This window comes from Eschrichtius robustus, chromosome 12 (genome assembly GCF_028021215.1).
Source record: "Eschrichtius robustus isolate mEscRob2 chromosome 12, mEscRob2.pri, whole genome shotgun sequence".
In the NCBI taxonomy this organism is placed as follows: Eukaryota; Metazoa; Chordata; class Mammalia; order Artiodactyla; family Eschrichtiidae; genus Eschrichtius; species Eschrichtius robustus.
In genome coordinates, this window is record NC_090835.1 from 36,302,563 (window position 1) to 36,321,290 (window position 18,728).

General features: G+C 43.4%; 3 protein-coding genes and 4 non-coding genes across 11 annotated transcripts in view; 2 read left to right on the forward strand and 5 right to left on the reverse strand.

Annotated features, from left to right (window-relative positions):
• The first annotated feature begins 174 nt into the window (after positions 1–174).
• Positions 175–10,726, forward strand: GLT8D1 (glycosyltransferase 8 domain containing 1). Of its 4 annotated transcripts, none has more exons than XM_068559436.1 (10): positions 175–256; positions 4,858–4,908; positions 4,991–5,089; positions 6,963–7,176; positions 8,585–8,702; positions 8,926–9,010; positions 9,170–9,282; positions 9,642–9,808; positions 9,929–10,041; positions 10,190–10,726. In XM_068559436.1, the coding sequence occupies exons 2-10, from the start codon at positions 4,893–4,895 to the stop codon at positions 10,378–10,380; spliced, it is 1,116 nt and encodes a 371-aa protein (XP_068415537.1). In that variant the 5' UTR covers positions 175–256; positions 4,858–4,892; the 3' UTR covers positions 10,381–10,726. The 4 variants fall into 4 exon arrangements, with proteins under 4 accessions (XP_068415537.1, XP_068415534.1, XP_068415535.1 ...); XM_068559433.1 differs by lacking the exon at positions 175–256 and adding an exon at positions 275–641; XM_068559434.1 differs by lacking the exon at positions 175–256 and adding an exon at positions 661–770.
• GNL3 (G protein nucleolar 3) lies at positions 10,716–18,728 on the reverse strand. Its single transcript, XM_068559431.1, has 15 exons — positions 18,309–18,728; positions 17,050–17,108; positions 16,517–16,654; positions 16,283–16,396; positions 16,113–16,193; positions 14,934–15,066; positions 13,684–13,796; positions 13,314–13,431; positions 12,936–13,023; positions 12,236–12,410; positions 11,980–12,122; positions 11,764–11,897; positions 11,491–11,672; positions 11,151–11,217; positions 10,716–11,063 (listed from the first exon to the last, which is right to left on the reverse strand). Exons 1-15 carry the CDS (start codon positions 18,319–18,321, stop codon positions 10,978–10,980), a joined length of 1,644 nt encoding a protein of 547 aa, XP_068415532.1. The 5' UTR covers positions 18,322–18,728; the 3' UTR covers positions 10,716–10,977.
• LOC137774329 (small nucleolar RNA SNORD69) lies at positions 12,467–12,543 on the reverse strand. Its single transcript, XR_011075854.1, has one exon. It is a non-coding gene; the product is annotated as a small nucleolar RNA SNORD69 (small nucleolar RNA).
• On the reverse strand, positions 13,107–13,182 carry LOC137774328 (small nucleolar RNA SNORD19). Its single transcript, XR_011075853.1, has one exon. It is a non-coding gene; the product is annotated as a small nucleolar RNA SNORD19 (small nucleolar RNA).
• LOC137774333 (small nucleolar RNA SNORD19B) lies at positions 13,558–13,639 on the reverse strand. The gene has a single exon (XR_011075857.1). It is a non-coding gene; the product is annotated as a small nucleolar RNA SNORD19B (small nucleolar RNA).
• On the reverse strand, positions 14,816–14,892 carry LOC137774327 (small nucleolar RNA SNORD19). Its single transcript, XR_011075852.1, has one exon. It is a non-coding gene; the product is annotated as a small nucleolar RNA SNORD19 (small nucleolar RNA).
• Positions 18,544–18,728, forward strand: part of PBRM1 (polybromo 1) — a 108,028-nt gene continuing 107,843 nt past the window's right edge. For both annotated transcript variants that reach the window (XM_068559418.1, XM_068559419.1), the window contains exon 1: positions 18,544–18,680. The gene's annotated coding sequence lies outside the window, so the exon portion shown is untranslated. The remainder of the gene's footprint in view (positions 18,681–18,728) is intronic.

An 18,728-nucleotide genomic window follows, 5' to 3' on the forward strand; every position in this document is an offset into this window, starting at 1 on the left:
GGCGAGGACCCCAGCGGTCGGGCTGCCCCGGCGGCGCCTGCTCTGCGCGACGGTCTTGCGGACCGAGCGGCTAACGGGCGGGGGGGCTGCGGGACTGCGCGGCGGCCGCGGAGCTAGCGGGCAGGCGGGCTCGGTCCGGAGTGCAGGGGACGCGGGCGGCCCGGCGGCGGGCTGGGCCCCGGGGCCTGCGGCGGGGGCGCTGAGCTGGCGGGGCGGGCCGGGGCGTGGGCAGCGGCCCCTCCTCCTCGGGCTGCAGGTAAGGGCGGCCGTGGGGAGCGTACGAGGGAAACGGCTGGCCTCGGGGCCGCGGGGGTGGGGGGAACCCCCGGAGCGTCACCCATTGCGAAACACCCCTAAACGTTATTGACCCCCAGAATTTAGAGGGGACTACCCCAGAACCCATCATCCAGAGAAAGGGAATGCCCTCGGAGAGGGACGGGTCCTGGCCCGCCCCTTCGCACCAGTTGGAGAGAGCTCCCACCCGGGGAGTCTCCAGTTTGTCCCTCCAGGCTGCTCGGCGGCTTCACTGGCGTCTTCACAGACTCAGGCCTCCCGTAAGAGGCCAGCAAAGGATTCGCACTGCCTCTCAAGGCCGGCATCTATCTCAGAAGCTTAGGCCCTGCCCCGTTACTCTGAGCAAGGTGGAAGACCCACGTTCCGGAGATAATCTGTTCTGGGAAACCTGGGCCTGTGGGTCCCAACTGGCTCTCTGGCCTCTGTGCTGTGTTGTGCCTCAGGGTCACAGGCGGTGGGATTCTAGGCACTCCAGGGTAGGTGGTGTGCGGCTGCCGCCCTCATGCAGTCAGCAAACATTCCCGGCAGCTTTTTTTGTGCCGTGAATTGGGCCAAGGACATGGCCGTGACCAACACCAGGCGCTTGCCTTCCTAGAGCCCAGAGTGTGTCAAGGGAGACAGCCACGTAACCCCACAAATATAAGCCGGATTTACTCTGGGGTAGCGAAGCCCGGGAGATGTGAGAGCTCAGGGGAGATGCAGCTGAATGTGAGGTTTGGGGGAGGCTCCCTTGACTCCTGAAAGCCAAGTAGGAGCTAGACAGATGAAGAGGTAGAGAAAGTGGATGTATATCCTTAGTGCTTTTTCCACCTTTCAGTCTGGCAGAGACTAAACAGACTTTCCCTTGTATGCAGAAATAGATGTATCCCTCTGTGTTATCCCTCTTTAAATGCACTTCACAGGGTGGCAGTTGCTGCAGAGACTTTATGGTATTTGAGCTATAAAGATAATCATGGGAAAAGGAAATTGCGTGTCAGGTTCAATTTCAGAGAGATCTCCATTGGAATCCATGTCTTTTCTTGTGTTTGAATTTGTTTTCATGTTTATTATCAAAGATCGTGTTCCCTTTCAGAGCTGAGAACCAGCCTTGCTCCTGGATTAACAAGACCATTCAACAAATATCACATACCTATTACCATTTACCAGACAAGGTTTTAGATGGCAAGGATACACCAGTACACACTTTTCACTGGGGTCACTGTTCTCATAGAGCAGGGAAGACACAAATAAACAAATCAAATAAATGAGATAATTTCATAATTGAAGAGGGGGAGCGGTGAACTTTCTTGATGGCCTCTGAGGGGATGGGTAAGAGGACAGAAAGATGACCTTGGTCTTTTGTGACCTCGACAAAGCCACTTTGAATGGAGAAGTAGGGCCAGCAGTCTGGTTGAAGTAGGATAGAGGACAAGAGGAGAGAAAGTGGAGCTGGAAACTTTAAATCCTTTCAAGCTTTTAGAGTGAGAGTGAACAGAGAAATAGGTCTGTGGGTCTGCTGGGATATGGGAAGTGGTGTCTTTTTTTTTTTAAGAAATTCACGTTCTTTTATTTATTTATTTATGGCTGTGTTGGGTCTTCGTTTCTGTGCGAGGGCTTTCTCTAGTTGTGGCAAGCGGGGACCACTCTTCATCACGGTGCGCAGGCCTCTCACTATCGCGGCCTCTCTTGTTGCGGAGCACAGGCTCCAGACGCGCAGGCTCAGCAATTGTGGCTCACGGTCCCAGTTGCTCCGCGGCATGTGGGATCCTCCCAGACCAGGGCCCGAACCCGTGTCCCCTGCACTGGCAGGCAGACTCCCAACCACTGCGCCACCAGGGAAGCCCCCAGTGGTGTCTTTTTTATTTTTATTTTTTAATTAACTGGAAGATACCAGAGCATGGTAATTAATGCTGCTAAGTGTGTGATCCAGCAGAGAGGGAAAGAGTTTTCTGATGCTGCACCAAGGAAACAATTATAGGATAGGTTGCAGAGCATGAGTGGAATGGCCTTGCTTGGGAATATACAGCAGTAGAAAGAAAAGCAGAAAAGGCCACTGAGATGTGGGTACTATTGCAGGTAGCTAGCAAGTTAAAAAACATAAAGTGTTCTTGCCCCCTAAGGTTTCTTCACCCATATTTCTGGGAATGCCTGCTATGTGTGTGTACTGTGAATGATTTGGGAATGTGAAGGTCTTATAATTTCTAAACAAAATACTACTTTTCATAGTGAACAATTGAATATCACTGATCAAATTGTACACAGTTGTGTACTCTTGCAAAAATATAGCCAATATTGCACATCCGGGATGTACATACAGTTTTGAGAATTCTTTCTAACCAGATCAGTGAATTCCATTACCAGGAATTGCACCAGGAAAGGATATATGGATCAGACACACTCCATAATAATCGGCATTTTGCATGTAGATAACTGTGGAAGAGTTTTAGGAGTAGGTGGTTTCTGCCATGCGAATCTACCTAAGTACATCAAATACCTGCTGGGATTGTGTTTTTCTTCTAGCTAGCTGGAATAGCACAAAATACTTGTGCCTCTCAATTAACATACCACCTGTAAGTAATTGTTAGTGGACATTGTTGAGCTAAACCATTGGCCCTTATACCGTTAACTAAATGAGATTTATTAAAGTGAGATAGTTTTCTCCAGTCTTGGTGGAAGTTGGCTCCAAGCAGGCAGATGTTAGAACTCTGTCTGAGCAGCCCCCAGTCTGCCACCTTCTATAGGTAAGGCTCAGTCCTCAAGAGGAGATAGAGACACATGGCTAGAGACACATGGCTCAGGGTATATAACGATGTGTAGTCTTTAGAGAGTAAGCTTGTTGGTATAATATACATATACTGTTCTAGAAAGAAATGAGAGTGAGCGAGAAAGAATGTGTGTGTGTGTATTTTAGATTGTTCTTTGGGAGTCTGAATTATGTTCTCCCAAATTTGTAATCTGGCCTGTGATCCCCAGTTTTTTAAACAGCCCTTCAATATATTTCTCTTCTTTTCAAAGGCCTTGAGAAATCAAGTGCCTGATAGGCACACACTTCACTTAAGATGAAATTAATTCAAACTGACTTTGATTTTAGAAATATGCTATATTTGAAAGTGCTTTGTAAAATTAATAGCCTTTATGTAAATGTTAGGTACTCCCACAGGGGACGATGAAGTAGAAGAGGGTAAAGTTCTCAAATGTAGGATCACAATATCCAGGCTGTATAAAATGTTTTTAATGAAACATTACCCAAAGATTGTTGTAGAAACCTAATTGTTTAATTTAGCCCCACTTACAGTCTTGTTTCCATTGAATTATTTGTTTTGAAAAAGTGAAGGCTTCAGATGAGCTGGGGAGCACAAACCACAGGCAGAGTGACAGTATTAGACACCACTTTCATAAGAAATGGGTAGTTAACCAACAGATAGGAAGCCCCCAGAAGAAGCTAATTTTTTCTTTTAGCAGATTTTTAATTCTTGAGACTAGAGCTCTAAACTTTTGATAGCAAGATTAGATTTTGTTAATTTTTGTAACTTTGTTTCTCTGCTATAGGTTTTTCTTTTTTATAAATTTATTTATTTTTGGCTGCGTTGGGTCTTTGTTGCTGCGCGCAGGCTTCTCATTGTGGTGGCTTCTCTTGTTGTGGAGCACGGGCTCTAGGCGTGCGGGCTTCAGTAGTTGTGGCTCACGTGCTCTAGAGCACGGGCTCAGTAGTTGCGGCGCACGGGCTTAGTTGCTCAGCGGCATGTGGGATCTTCCCCAACCAGGGCTTGAACCCGTGTCCCCTGCATTGACAGGCGGATTCTTAACCACTGCGCCACCAGGGAAGTCCCTCTGCTATAGTTTTAAATGAATTTAGGAACTGTTCTTTTTTCTTTAATTCCAGTTAAAGATGAATGGAATACAGCTTGGAACAGGGATGTTTGTACCAACGAGGCTGACCTTGGTTTACTTGATCATAGACAACTGAAGTCCATGTCTAATTAGGAATTTTAAGTAGAAATTCATTCAGAAAACATTTCCATAGTGGTTAGACTCCAGGTATTCCTCCTGGTAGAATTTCTTTTGCTTTTCACCTAGTGGCATATGGTATACAAGACTGTAAGTTACTGGAAGTATTTTATTATTATGACTACCGTAAAAAATTCAGATCCCAAATTGGGTTCTTGGAAACTGTTAATTCAAAACGAGTTTCTTGCAGAAAATACCGTATGCACTTCTTGTTTCAACCTGAATAAAAGTGTGTAGGCGGGACTTCTCTGGTGGCGCAGTGGTTAAGAATCCGCCTGCCAATTCAGGGGACACGGGTTCGAGCCCTGGTCCAGGAAGATTCCCCATGCTGCAGAGCAACTAAGCCTGTGTGCCAAAACTACTGAGCCTGCGCTCTAAAGCCTGCGTGCCTAGAGCCCATGCTCCGCAACAAGACAAGCCACAGCAATGAGAAGACCGCGCACCGCAACGAAGAGTAGCCTGGCTCGCCACAGCTAGAGAAAGCCCGCACACAGCCAGAAAAAAAAAAGCGTGTAGGCATTTTGATGGCCATTCTAATGTACCTACTGACTTTGGGGGCTTGTTTTTGTTTTGTAGGGTTAATAACTAATTATATAAGACAGAAGAGAAAGATGTCATTCCGTAAAGGTATGTCCTTTCTACAGTTATGTTGTTTTATACCTGGTCAAAAGGTGAAGAGGTGTAACATGGGCATTCTCCTTTGTTTCAGTAAATATTATCATCCTGGTCCTGGCTGTTGCTCTCTTCTTACTGGTTTTGCACCATAACTTCCTCGGCCTGAGCAGTTTGCTGAGGAACGAGGTTTCAGGTATGGGAACCCTGACTAATGCCTTGGCATGTGTTGAGGACCTGGAATTCCCTGTGTCCCACATTCTAAGTTACATCACTAGATTCAAGGAAAAGAAGGCTTTCTTCTTGGCCTTATAGAAGCTACTAAAGACTTTGAGAAAGGCAGGTGGCACTCACTGTGCTCTTGCAGCCTGTCCCCTTCTCCTTGCTGGGCAGTTGTTTGCTGAGGGTTTGATCTCACAGAAGATTCCTTTTTACCAAATCAGAGGCCTTGGAGAAAGGAGCCACTGTGGGCTGTTACCTACAGACATTTCAGTAGGGCAGGGCTTCAGAATGTGGGGACGGGAGTGTTGCTGGTGTTTGATGCCTCTTCTGTTCACTAGAGTGTCAGTCTAGTTACTTTCCTTTACCTGTTACTCTGCTTTAACACATGAAACCATATCAGCAGGTCTTTAGTAGTAAAACAAAACCACAAAGCTTTGTCAACTGATTTAAAAGACCACTATTGTATAATTCTGCTGCCAGTTATTTTAGATTACTTGTTCATACTGCTCTGCCTTGGTATTGAGGGATGTTTGAGGCTTCAGTGTTTGTCAAATATCATTTCTGGATTGTCACCCACCGTACTTGACCAGAGCAAGAAAAGACTAATAGCTTTCCCTTAACTTTCACTGAGTGCTCTGATAGCATGTTTTTATAATAGTGTATATATGTGTGTGTATTTTTATATATACATATATATTTACATAAAGTAATGCATGCTTCTGGTGGGAACATATATAAAAAAGAAAATAGCATTCAAGCTCCATGAGGGCAGTTGTGGCTGGTACATAGGAGGTGCTTACTGAATATTCATTGAATAAATTATTTCACTGCCTAGAGATAATTATTAAAATTTTGTGTTAGTACCTTACAGGTTTTTTTTTCTCTGTATTTTTTTCTATACAGTTGAGATTATACTATATATAAACTACACATGACATGGTTTTTCACATAATTATATCCTAAGCACGTCACCATGACAAAACTCTTCATATGTAAATTTAATGTCACAGTTTACTTTTTGCCATAGGAAAAAGTCTTTTGGTACAATGACTTTCAGATTTTTTTGAGGGCAACCCCACAATAATGAATGTGTTACATACAGCAGACACATACATGTATTTATTGTCTATCTGCCCTACACAATGGTAAAGATTTGACCATCTTATTCATGGCTGTAACCCTGGTGCCTAGATATTGCCTGGCACATAGTAGGCGCTCAGTGTTCAATGCATGATGAATGAGTAAATGAACGTATTATAAAAAGCAAGGTTTACAAAACAATACTTGCAGTTGCTGTATGTGATGCATTCTGATATTTTCTAAGTCACTGTTCTATTCCAATTCAGGAACTGTTTTCCTACTCATATTCTGATTGCGATCCACTTATATTGATTTCATGCCTACTTGTGGGATACAATTCAGTTTGAAAAACAACTGTTTTTTAGTCTGTTTCTAGGTTTTTCACAATTGTAAATAAAATTGTGACGTTTGGTTACCTCTCAGATGTTGTCCTTAAGAGACACAAGGGGAATTATTGGGTCAAAGGCCATGTACCTGTTTAAGGCTCTTGATACAAACTGCCCAAATACAATCTAAAAAGATTGTTATATTCCTACCAGTAATGTATCAGAATTGTCTGCCTATTTGTAAAAAATGCTTTTCCAAAGGCCTGGTTACATATAGGAAAACACAATTTCTGGGCTATATGCTTCACATTACAATGAGGCAGAATGAGGTGTAAATATCATAATTCTCAGCTTACCTCTTTTCATGTCTTGGGCTCTGTATCAAAAGCTCTTGAGATTGTGTTTGTATCACAGTACCTTCTTTGTGTGTGTTCTTTGCAGATTCAGGAATTGTGGGGCTTCAGCCTGTAGACTTTGTCCCAAATGCTCCCCAACACGCGGTAGACGGGAGACAAGAGGAGATTCCTGTGGTCATTGCTGCATCTGAAGATAGGCTTGGGGGGGCCATTGCAGCCATAAACAGCATTCAGCACAACACTCGCTCCAATGTGATTTTCTACATTGTTACACTCAACGGTACAGCAGACCATCTCCGGTGAGCTCGGCTTGCCTGATGATTCTGCTTCTAGGGGATGCTCTAAGAGCAGGCCAGCTGCCAATCCAGTATTATTTTTTTCAATGTTTACATTTTTCCTATATAATTATTATACCACATGTAAACTGCACATTGTTTTTCCATGTGATTGTACCATAAACATGTCTCCATGATAGCAGAAATATGTAAGAAAACTGTGCCAAGATGTAGATCAACTGCGTTACTATGCATAGTTAAGTGGATTTTTTTTGGTAATAAGACTTTCTCAATGAAGGAAGCAAGGTGTTGATTTACACTCTCTTACAAGTTCCTTATTTCAAGAACATGCTCTTGAGTAGTTCTGGTCTAGAGTGGGAAGGGACATGGGAGCAATGACAAGGTAGTATGGTGAAGTGAGCATAGACACTGATCCAAATTTTAGCCCATAGTGGGGAACATTACCTAACCCTTTGGAACCCATTTACTCATCTGTAAGTACGGGGTATAAGTATCCAGCTTAGAGGATTGTTGTGTCAAGTAAATGAAAAAATATATGAAAACACCTACCACATAATAATCGCTCAGTAAATGGTCCTTACTATTGTAACTGTTGTGATTAATAGAAAATCTGATGGATAGTCTTAACTGTGTTTTGAAAGATGCTTTGAATTAAGATTTACAAAGTTTATTCCAAGAAACATTTTATCTAACAGGTTAATAGTGGTCAAAGTTCTAAAACATATCTGTTCTTTTCTCCATGGTTGTTCATGAAAGTTGTTACAAATCATTTTTCCATACTTTATAAACTCAAGAAATCATCTAAAATAATGTAGAAAGAAATACTGCATTAGAATAGACTACAGAAATAACATTATATCCACAAAACGCTGATGTGAAATGGGCCTAGGAAAAATGTGCAGTACCTCTTTAGGGAACACTGACTTTTCTTACAGGCAGTACCTTAGACTCAGGTGGAATTACTCAGCCAACACAGTGAATTAATGAGTGTGTAGATTAACAGACTGATTTACCAGCTTTGTTGATAACTTAGCTTTCACTATCATCATACTTTGACTCATTTTCTTCACTGATGTATTTGGAGGGACAAATGTTGAATGATCCATGTGGTGAAAGGATCTTCTCAATTCCATAATGAATTTTTTTTACTGCAGTTGTAGTGTCAGAAGAGTGATCAAAAGTATGAGTCTTTGGGTGCAAAATCACCATGGAATCTTGGTTCAGGAAGGGACTTTAGTGGGTAAACTCACTGCAGATGAGGAAACCAAAGCTCAGAGGTGAAGGGGCTTGAAGACACCTATTTTGTCCTCAGGATTTCTCTTGCATTATGGTCTTATTGGAAAGCAGAGATATGGCTGTGGGTTGGGACATAATTACTTAAAACTGATATTTAGTGGTTTATTTTCATCAGGTCCTGGCTCAGCAGCAGTACCCTGAAAAGCATCAGGTACAAAATTGTGAATTTTGACACTAAACTTTTGGAAGGGAAAGTAAAGGAGGATCCTGACCAGGGGGAATCCATGAAACCAGTGAGTTCCACGCATCCTTGTTTGCACTTGGTAGTATTATGAAATGATTGGAATACCTGGGTAACTGTGGGTACAGTACTAGTACTTCCCTGGGAACCAAACCTGGAAGTTCTGAGACCTTTGGCTGTCTTCTGCACGGATACCGAGAGCATTCTGGGAGTTTCTAATAAACAAAAGCACAGCCACTGACAAATCTTGTGCCAATGACTCTTTCCTTTTCCAGTTAACCTTTGCAAGGTTCTACTTGCCAATTCTGGTTCCCAGCGCAAAGAAGGCCATATATATGGACGATGATGTAATTGTGCAAGGTACTAAAGAATGTCACCATCAGTGCTGCTCTCTGTCCAGTGTGGGCGGTAGTGGTTGTCTTATTTATGATATCCTATAAAAGGCCATCCTAAGAAGTGGGAGGAATAGGGAATCCTGGGGCAACTTCCAGTGTAAATCTTAAACCTTATCTGTTTCAGGTGATATTCTTGCCCTGTACAATACACCACTGAAGCCGGGACATGCAGCTGCATTTTCAGAAGATTGTGATTCATCCTCTACTAAAGTTGTCATCCGTGGAGCAGGGAACCAGGTAAATTACTTATTAGACCTTGTGAATAGACACTCCACTCCCTATAATTCATGTCAATGGGGAGAGGCAGCAAAATCAGGGAATTCTAAATCTTTAGCTACATTTTATTCACCAATTATTTCATCCCAAAACTCAAGGCTGCTTTCCTAGATTGGTTCACAGATTAGACAACCTAATTCTCCTTGAACATCTGGCTTAATGTTTAGGTTCCTGTTGTCTAACTTGCAATCCCAAGTGTCACTTTTACTTGCTTTATGTAGAGCCCTTTGCTAATAATGAGAAGTCGTAAGTAAGCAGAACAGTTATCAAATTATTGTTTGAAGCACTAAACATACTATATATCCCAATTGTGTTTTTAGTACAATTACATTGGATATCTTGACTATAAAAAGGAAAGAATTCGTAAGCTTTCCATGAAAGCCAGCACCTGCTCATTTAATCCTGGAGTTTTTGTTGCAAACTTGACAGAATGGAAAAGACAGAATATAACTAACCAGCTGGAAAAATGGATGAAACTCAATGTAGAGTAAGTATGTAACTGGCCTAGCTGTGAAAACTCTTGTTATTTCAACTCTGGTGGTCTTCACTACAGGAATTAGTCAGGATTCTTTACTAACAGCTTTCATTTGTTATCTGTCCCACCAAGAGAAGGGCTGTACAGTAGAACACTGGCTGGCAGCATCACAACACCACCTCTGCTGATCGTATTTTATCAACAGCACTCCACCATCGACCCTATGTGGAATGTTCGCCACCTTGGTAAGTAGATGATAATTAACCAAGGGCCTAAGCTAATAAAGTGTCTAAAGGACCACCCTCAGGGGTGGAATATATTGTTTCCCTTAAGTTTCCTGCAGTCTTGTGTCTGACTAGTACAGTCATTTGGCTCTTTTTTCCTAAATGTAAGGTTCCAGTGCTGGAAAACGATATTCACCCCAGTTTGTTAAGGCTGCCAAGCTACTCCACTGGAATGGGCACTTTAAGCCATGGGGAAGAACTGCTTCATATACTGATGTCTGGGAAAAATGGTATATTCCGGACCCAACAGGCAAATTCAGCCTAATCCGAAGACATGTGGAGATCTCAAATATAAAGTAAATAAGTATGCTATAAGCATTTCTCAGGAAATCCTGGAAGAAAGTATGTGTGGGAAGTAACACTTGCTAGGTTTCAATGCCTGTTTGCAGCAACAAAGGGACAAGGGACATTTCAGCTGGGTAAAGAGGACAAACTGCCCCATCTGGCAGTCAGCTTCCCAGACAGACTATAAATATGCCTCCATCTGCCTTACCAAGAGTTTGCTTACTGACGACAGTGCTGAACGACCAGAGGTGAATGGACTTAAGATACGGCTGGTACAGCTAGTTCAACACTGCTGCTTGGTTTTAATTTTGTGACCTGTGGCCGAATCTGTAAATAAAGTAAAAACTACATTTTTCAATAAGATATCTGTTTTAACTTTACTTTTACCCACTCACTGTTTAAGAGATGAGTTACCTTTTTATAGAACTTAGACACTTTCTAAGTTGCCTGATTTTTAAAATGAATATATCATTATATACACATTCACAAAATTTACACAGCTTATGTCATACTGTAACAAACCGGTACATCACACGCAGAGAACAGCTTAGCAGTCTGCTCACAATGTTAAAAACCAACAACAGAACACCATTATAGAAGGACAAAGTTCTATTATACATAATCTGTACTGAAATCATAAGCATCATCTTCCTCTTCAGTCATTTTATCCAAGATGAAAGATGGTGCAGACTGCTTATCTATATTGGAAAGAAAAATGAGGTGTTTAAAAACAAAAATAAAAGCTACTGTACTGCTTTGTTAGAAGATCCCTCCACCTAACTCACCTGCTTCAGAGTCCTCAGGCAGTGCCTCGCAGGCCTCTTCTGCAGGGGACATGTCTGAGCTCTTTTCCTGTGGGACACAGAAACAGTGTTAGTAAGCCCTTGTGTGCTCATTAATCCAAGTTAATTACATACCCAGAAAAAGTCTCTGGAGGTACACATTAATGGATGCACAAAATCAAGACTAATGATTGCAAGCCTTAAACTTCTACATTGTACGAGGCTTTTTAAAGTCATGAAATATTTAATTTCTATTTCTTCCTTCAGCCCCTTCCCCTCTGTTGTACATAGTAATGCTAGAAAACTTACTTCAGCTTGAACAACTCATGCACAACATACTTACATCACCTTCTTCTTCAACACATTCCTGGTCAGTATTGACATCTTCATAGTCCCCCCCCTCCTCCTGCTTCCATTCTTTCTGTTTCGGCAATTCTTCAGGTATGTCCTTTTCCTCTATCACTCCATTTGTCAGACCCGATGACTGGAAAAGGATGCTACTGGCTAAACGAGGGCCCCTGATGGCTAGGAAAGGTAAACAGCCCATGTAAACGGATGAGACCTTTATTGGCCTGTCAGCTTATGAAGACAGTAGGTAAACACAAGCCGTGCTTACCTCGTATGCTGTGTGCATTGTTCTTTTCCAGTTCTTCCAGATTAAAGCCCCATTTCATGTCTGTCACAATGCTCTCATTAAAATGTGGAGGAGTCCAGGATGTAGGGGGATGGCAAAAGTAACTTAAGGAGGCACTGGTATTAAAAATAAAGTTTGTCAAAAGTCAGTTCCTTTATTCTGTGTGGTCATCAAAAAGCCAACAGAAAGAAGCCTTACCCTGTCCACTCAGACCACAGCAGTTTGGCAGCACCTTCTACATTTGGGCTTCCACCTTTTTGGTGCAGTCCTCTTCTCTGAGCAAATGAAGTAAAAAATTCCAGAGAATTCCTAAAGTCTGGGACAGTATATTTCAGTACGACCTTATTAAAAAAAGAAAAACAAACTCATCTATCTGATATAGTACAGATGTTAAAAAAAAAAATGCTTATAATGAAATACAAGATGGAGCTCAAGGGAAGGGGATTCTTTTTACCTGTCGAGCATCAGCATGGGACAGGATGGCGCTAGCAGCCTCCATTGGTTTTACTACCTCAATACTTGCTGGACTTCTCAGAGCGAGTGCAATAGCAGAGTTAAGTGGAGACACGATGAAACTTGGACTATCTATGATTGTGATTTGTTTGTCCAAGGGGACAACCTGCATGTACCTGAAACAAGAAAGATGGTAACTGACGGGCACTGGTTTTCCTAAAGGCCAAGAGACACAACGAAGCTCAGGGTTGGATTGAACAAACTCAGCACAGTCTGTCAGATCCACTTTATCATCATTTGCTTCATGTTTATCTAAAACCGTAACAGCACACCCTCCTCTTCTAAAGACAAAACACTACGTGTTATAGCTTACATACATATTGACCTAAACACATGCTGTTTCCTCTGTCGTATCTCCCCTCTTCTACCTGGCAGACTTCTATTCATTTCAAGTTCAGGTTCAAACATCACTTCCTCTAAGGCAGCTTTTCCTTCTATGAATCTATTTGCTCGTCTTTCAAACTAGATTGTGGGCAGCTATTCTACTCTAATCAATTCTTCCCAAGCCTAACACTGGCTTAACCCTCTTCCTTTCACTGAACAGAAAGTTGAGTAAATAGAAATAGAAAACTGTCTCCCTTAAAATAAACAAAATCATACTTATCTATAATGAAATATTGCAATTATGGAACTCAATTTACCTTGTAAGTCCCATGGATACACCAACGTTGCATATCCGTTCTTGTTTTAAGCTATTGATGATGCTGCTTTTCCCCACATTTGGGAAACCTACAAATGGAAAATCCACAGATACAAAAGGCATTCTGTGCTGGTAATTATAAAATCTCCACTCCCTTATTTTATCCCTGCCTGTTTAGAGCAAGATCAGAGTTGGATCTGAGCGTCTTCACTTCAACACTAAGACTACTCTTAGCATCTTCATTTCTTGCACAGGTAATGAAAGGGCGGGAAAAGATTATTAATTCAAATAAACCAGAGCTCTTAGAAGCTAACATTACCTATAGTGCCGAGTTGCACTTACTGAGATAAGACATAAAATATGTTGAACTGAAACTCACCAATTACCCCAATGTGAATGGCTTTGCCATAAGTCTCCTGAAAACCTCCAAGAAGCTTCCAAAGGCCTTCTTTTCCAACACAGACTTCACTTTTGAATGGAGCAGCTTTCTTCTTTACCTTCACAAGTTAAAATTCTAAATAATCAGTTTAACTACTTCTGACAACCCACCAGACAAAACCCAAGCAATCTGGCTCCAGAGCCCATCTATTAAAAACACCACATTCCATTGCCTTTCATATTATCCCTGGATGAAATCAGAGTTGGATCTTACAAGTTTTCATTTTTTAATCAAGAATTTGTACACTCATCATATTTCACCCATCTGAAAGATGAAAGAACCACATTTCCCACCACTAAATTAAGGGTACCTTGATTCTCTTCCCTTTGTCCTTCAGATTTGTTGAGGCTTTGAACACCACTGTTGGCAATTCCTTCGTCAAATAACTTAGCCAGTTCTCCAAATTCTCCTTTGGTACCAAATCTGATAGGGATTAGGAACAAAACACTGTTCCGATTTGGTCATTTTGTTGAGATGAATGTGCAAAGTCTAGTAAACTATGGATTTCATTCAGGTTTGCCTTTTCCCAGTTTTTTCAAAAGTATCTGAACTAGAAGATGGGGAGAGGGTCAGCTCCCTACTATGCTTCTGGTTAACAGAGTTCAGTATGCACACCTCTGTATTTCTTTAATTCCCCTCTGCACTGCTCATCCTTTCAGAAATAAGTCAACCTCTAGAATATTACCGTACTAACCTTAGGGCTATGTTTCCAGAATTTACTATCAGGTAGCAGCCATGTTTACTGACCCCAACTGTAATTTTAGATCCCATCCTTACTTTCTGTTTCACAGGTTTCTGTTTCTGGGTGTTTCTGTCCCTGCTGCTCAAACCCAGATACATAATCATGTCTCATCTAAATAGTGCCACATGTCGACATTGTGCAGGTGTGGCGAATGTGGCACTCTGTCATCATTTCCTACGTGAAATATACTACACAGTAAGCTGAGTATAAACGCTTACACTCTTAAATAAGACAAGGTGGTTAAGTAATGAATAGCAAAAGAATAGTACAAACCAGTTAACTCGCTTCTAGAAAACATCTCCAGGACCTCCCTGGCGGTGCAGTGGTTAAGAATCCGCCTGCCAATGCAGGGGACACGGGTTTGAGCCCTGGTCCGGGAAGATCCCAGGTGCCGCAGAGCAACTGAGCCCGTGCGCCACAACTACTAAGCCCACGTGCCACAACTACTGAAGCCCACATGCCTAGAGCCCATGCTCCGCAACAAGAGAAGCCACGCAATGAGAAGCCTGCACACTGCAATGAAGAGCAGCCCCCGCTTGCCACAACTAGAGAAAGCCCACACACAGCAACGAAGACCCAACACAGCGATAAATAAATAAACAAGTAAATAAACTAAACTATAATATAATAAGGGGAAAAAAAAATTTCCACCCCACTGCCCAGCACTGTCTTTGGCAACAAGAGCTCACTCTTATGCACTGGTTTTGTTGAGGTCAGAGTTGGATCTTATCAGTCTTCAGAGACAATCAGACTGTTCAGATGTTTTCCTCATACCTCACTAGTACATATGGAACATAAAGAGCAATGTTTTCGCCTACCTGATTTATTTAATACAAGTACCAGCTTCTTCTGTCCACCCTTGACAATGGCTTCTTCTACCTGGGGACACCTGCAACCAAGAGGATCTCTGGCATCCAACACCTCCAGCACAACATCTGAGGCTTCAATCACCTGTCAAAGCAGAAGCTATCACAACAGCATCCCTTGCTCTGGCACCACCCTCCACATAAGTACACTGGCGTTGTCTACTTTGCAACAGGGTGAGCTCAGAGTTGAATCTCTTAAAAAAAACTTTTTTTCATTTATTCATTTTTTTTTTTTTTGGCTGCATTGGGTCTTCATTGTTGCACGTGGGCTTTCTCTAGTTGCAGCAAGCAGGGGCTACTCTTCATTGCGGTGTGCAGGCTTCCCACTGTGGTGGCTTCTCTAGTTGCGGAGCGTGGGCTGTAGGCGCACGGGCTTAAATACTCCCTTGGCATGTGGGATCTTCCAGGACCAGGGCTCAGAACCCGTGTCCCCTGCATTGGCAGGCGGATTCCTAACCACTGCGCCACCAGGGAAGCCCCAGAGTTGAATCTCATATCTTCACTTTGGTGTGAATGATGTTCACATGTTTATTTCTTACATGACAGTAGGACATAGGTTTGTTCAGTGGCCTCTGATCAAAGTGGATTTCAAGGGTGGAAACATTCCCAACTATCTAAATATATAATCTTCCCATTCTGAGTTATGTAGTTTGAAAGACCTTTGTGGCCCTGCCAAGAGCTGCTGAGAAACACAGTCAGGGTCTATTCACAGGAGGGAGTGAGCTTAGGAAAATAGGTGTTGGGGATGGCAGTGCTACACCAAAACATCCCTTTGACCTCCTTCACTTAGGTTTCAGCAGAGTACTTTAGAGACTCTTACTTCTGTACTGCTCCTCTAAAGTATTTCCTTCTATTTAAAAAGCCACTGTGTCAACATGTTATTTTATCACAAAATGCTACTTCTGTAAATCATGCTTATGGGGAACTGTTCCCATGTAAAAAATTAAAACTATAAGAATATTTCCTTCAGTTAAACATATCAGAGTAAGCCAACTTGCTGAAGAATTCTTCCTGCTCAATAGAACTCTACTTCCACCTCTACAAGGTTGGTGTCAGAAGAGAAAGAAAAAAAAAAATTCTAGTCTTTGAAACCTCATTACCACTTTTAGACACTAACCTAAACTATGATACCTTTTTAAGTTCCTGACAATACAGCCTCTTCGGATTCTGTTTGCTTGACTTGGCTTTCTTAGCTTTGCATTGCCCAAATTCCTAGGGGATAAAGACAAGGGGAAAGGAAACAAAATTAGTAGGTCAGTAGATGTAACCTATTTCTCCATTTTTCATGACTGTAATCATACCTCTTTCACAGGTTCCATGTTAGATAGCTCAACAGCAGGGTCAGTTTCAAGTCTTCTTTTCTTGTCCTGTTCCTTCTGCCTGTCAAGTTTCTGCTGCTGTTTCAGTTCTTCAAGCTGTGTTCAAGCCACAAGAGAAATGGGAGAGCCAAAGTGACCTGATATTGTAACTTTACTTTGAAAAAAATACACACACCCACACATCACTTGTTGAACATTTTAGCTAATGCATTTTACCCGCTGTTTCCTTAGCTCAGCTTCCCGAAGAAGAGCCTCCTTAAAAGGAGCACTGTTTGGAACTCCCGGGTCTTTCCTAGGCTTCTTTCGACCCCGTTTTTTAGCCTCTTTCCTCAATTTTCGATGGTGCTCTCGAACCTATCATAATAAAATTTGATTTAACAAAAATACTGAACAAAATTCATGTGAGTAACCAATCTGGCTGCAGTTTACTTGTATCTGTAAAATGACCTAGAAACATAGAACTTTAACTGTAACAATGCAGAGAACACACATACTTATGTAAGAAACAGCAAGAAAATGTCACCAGGAGATTCTTTTTGCAGCAATTGTTACCATATTGATCAAAATTTACAGACTCTTATCACTGAATTACTTCTGATGCTTAAGAGCTTGTGTCATAGTCTATCCAACCTCTGTTTCTTGAGGTGAAATCATACTAATATTAATCCAGACCTCTTTGTGGAGGAGGGGTGGGGCAGAAATCAGTTTAGCATTATACTTGGTATAACTCTTCCAAGAACAAGACTTACCTTTTTTTGGATTTTATACCGCTTATGGCAGGTCATGCGTTTACTTGCTTTCTTTAACTCTGCAAAGCAACATATCACAAAAGGGTTAATTTATTTACTGTTTCCTTTTTAATTTATTTTATTTATTTATTTTTGGCTGCGTTGGGTCCTCATTGCTGCGCATGGGCTTTCTCTAATTGTGGTGAGCGGGGGCTACTCTTCGTTATGGTGCGCGGGCTTCTCATTCCGGTGGCTTCTCTTGAGCCATCAGGGAAACCCTATTTACGGTTTTTTAAAATCCACTTTATCCACAAATGATCAGTTTTAGTTTCTAATGACTGCGCTCTAGGGTCACATCCATATTTGCGTTAAGTAATTAACTGGCTCTGAAACCTAATTTAAGAATCTTGTGGGGAAGCTCCCTGATGGCACAGTGGTTAAGAATCCGCCTGCCAATGCAGGGGACACGGGTTCGAGCCCTGGTCCGGGAAGATCCCACATGCCGCAGAGCAACTAAGCCCGTGCGCACAACTGCTGAGCCTGCGCTCTAGAGCCCGCGAGCCACAACTACTGAAGCCCGAAAGCCTAGAGCCCGTGCTCCGCAACGAGAAGCCACCGCAATGAGAAGCCCGCGCACCGCAATGAAGAGTAGCCCCCACTCGCCACAACTAGAGAAAGCCCGCGCGCAGCAACGAAGACCCAACGCAGCCAAAACTAAAAATAAATAAATGAATTAAAAAAAAAAAAGAATCGTGGGGTGTGTGGTAAAAATAAACACGGGCCACTCAAGTCCCAAAGACTCTGATTCAACAGATCCGTTGTAGAGACCAACTTCCCCGCTCCCACTCTTCCCAGATTAGAGTGGGATAGCACACAGGAGCGTGTAAGATGCAAAAATACAGCCACTTCTTGTCAAATAGCACGAATCACAAAGGAGGAGCTAACAGTGGGTTTGAGAGGCGGCTCTCAGATCTCACCAGGGCCGGATCAAACGTGGCCGCACAAGGGAAAACGCTGCGCCTGAAACCTGGCTCAGACACTGACCGGGTCCTCACGAGACTCTGGCCCGACCTTCACCCTTGGGGCCCAGCCTTCTTTCTGCACCACAGGCCCGCGATTCACGTGGGGCCTTCCAACCCTCAGTTCTAGGCGGGATCAGGGCTACGGCCTCCCCGCCGGCCCTCCATTCCCCGAGACCAAGCCGCAGAGGAGCGCCCTGGTGGGTTCGTCGACCATCAGACACAGATGCCCCTCCAAGCCCGCCCCCTGACCACACTCACTCGGCCGCTTCATACTGTAAGTCGGAAGGGCTACGCCCGCAGTTGCACCAGCGCTCACAGCCACAAAGTGCCTCCGCAGGAGCCACGTGCGAACTGAGACCACGGGCGAGCGTCACGCACTCACGCTGCTGCCGTAAAGTGCGCCGCCGCCTGCCCTCGTGCGCGCGCTCGCAGTGTCGCGCGGAGCCAGGTTCGCTTGGCGGCCGCGGGGTTGGTTTTGCGGCGGCACCGGGAGGGGTGAGGGCGGTGAGGGCGGCGGGTGCTGGAGCGACGGCAGCGGCCGGAGGAGCAATAGCAGCAGCCGTGGCGGCCACGGGGCGGGGCGCGGCGGTCGGTGACCGCGGCCGGGGCTGCAGGCGTCGGAGCGGCTGGGTAAGGCCGGGCCCGGGGCGTGCGGGGCCGCTTGCTCTCGGCCGGCTG

Bases quoted from the DNA above. Each gene is read 5' to 3' on its own strand.
- GLT8D1 (XM_068559432.1), top strand. From the start codon at position 4,806: ATGGCCATTCTAATGTACCTACTGACTTTGGGGGCTTGTTTTTGTTTT. The intron at 5,090-6,962 runs GTATGGGAACCC...TGTTCTTTGCAG, and splicing joins GCTGAGGAACGAGGTTTCAG to ATTCAGGAATTGTGGGGCTT. The intron at 9,283-9,641 runs GTAAATTACTTA...TTGTGTTTTTAG, and splicing joins TCCGTGGAGCAGGGAACCAG to TACAATTACATTGGATATCT.
- GNL3 (XM_068559431.1), bottom strand. The intron at 13,024-13,313 runs GTGAGTTTCAGT...TTCCATTTGTAG, and splicing joins CATTCACATTGGGGTAATTG to GTTTCCCAAATGTGGGGAAA. The intron at 12,411-12,935 runs GTAAATTGAGTT...TTCTTGTTTCAG, and splicing joins GTATCCATGGGACTTACAAG to GTACATGCAGGTTGTCCCCT.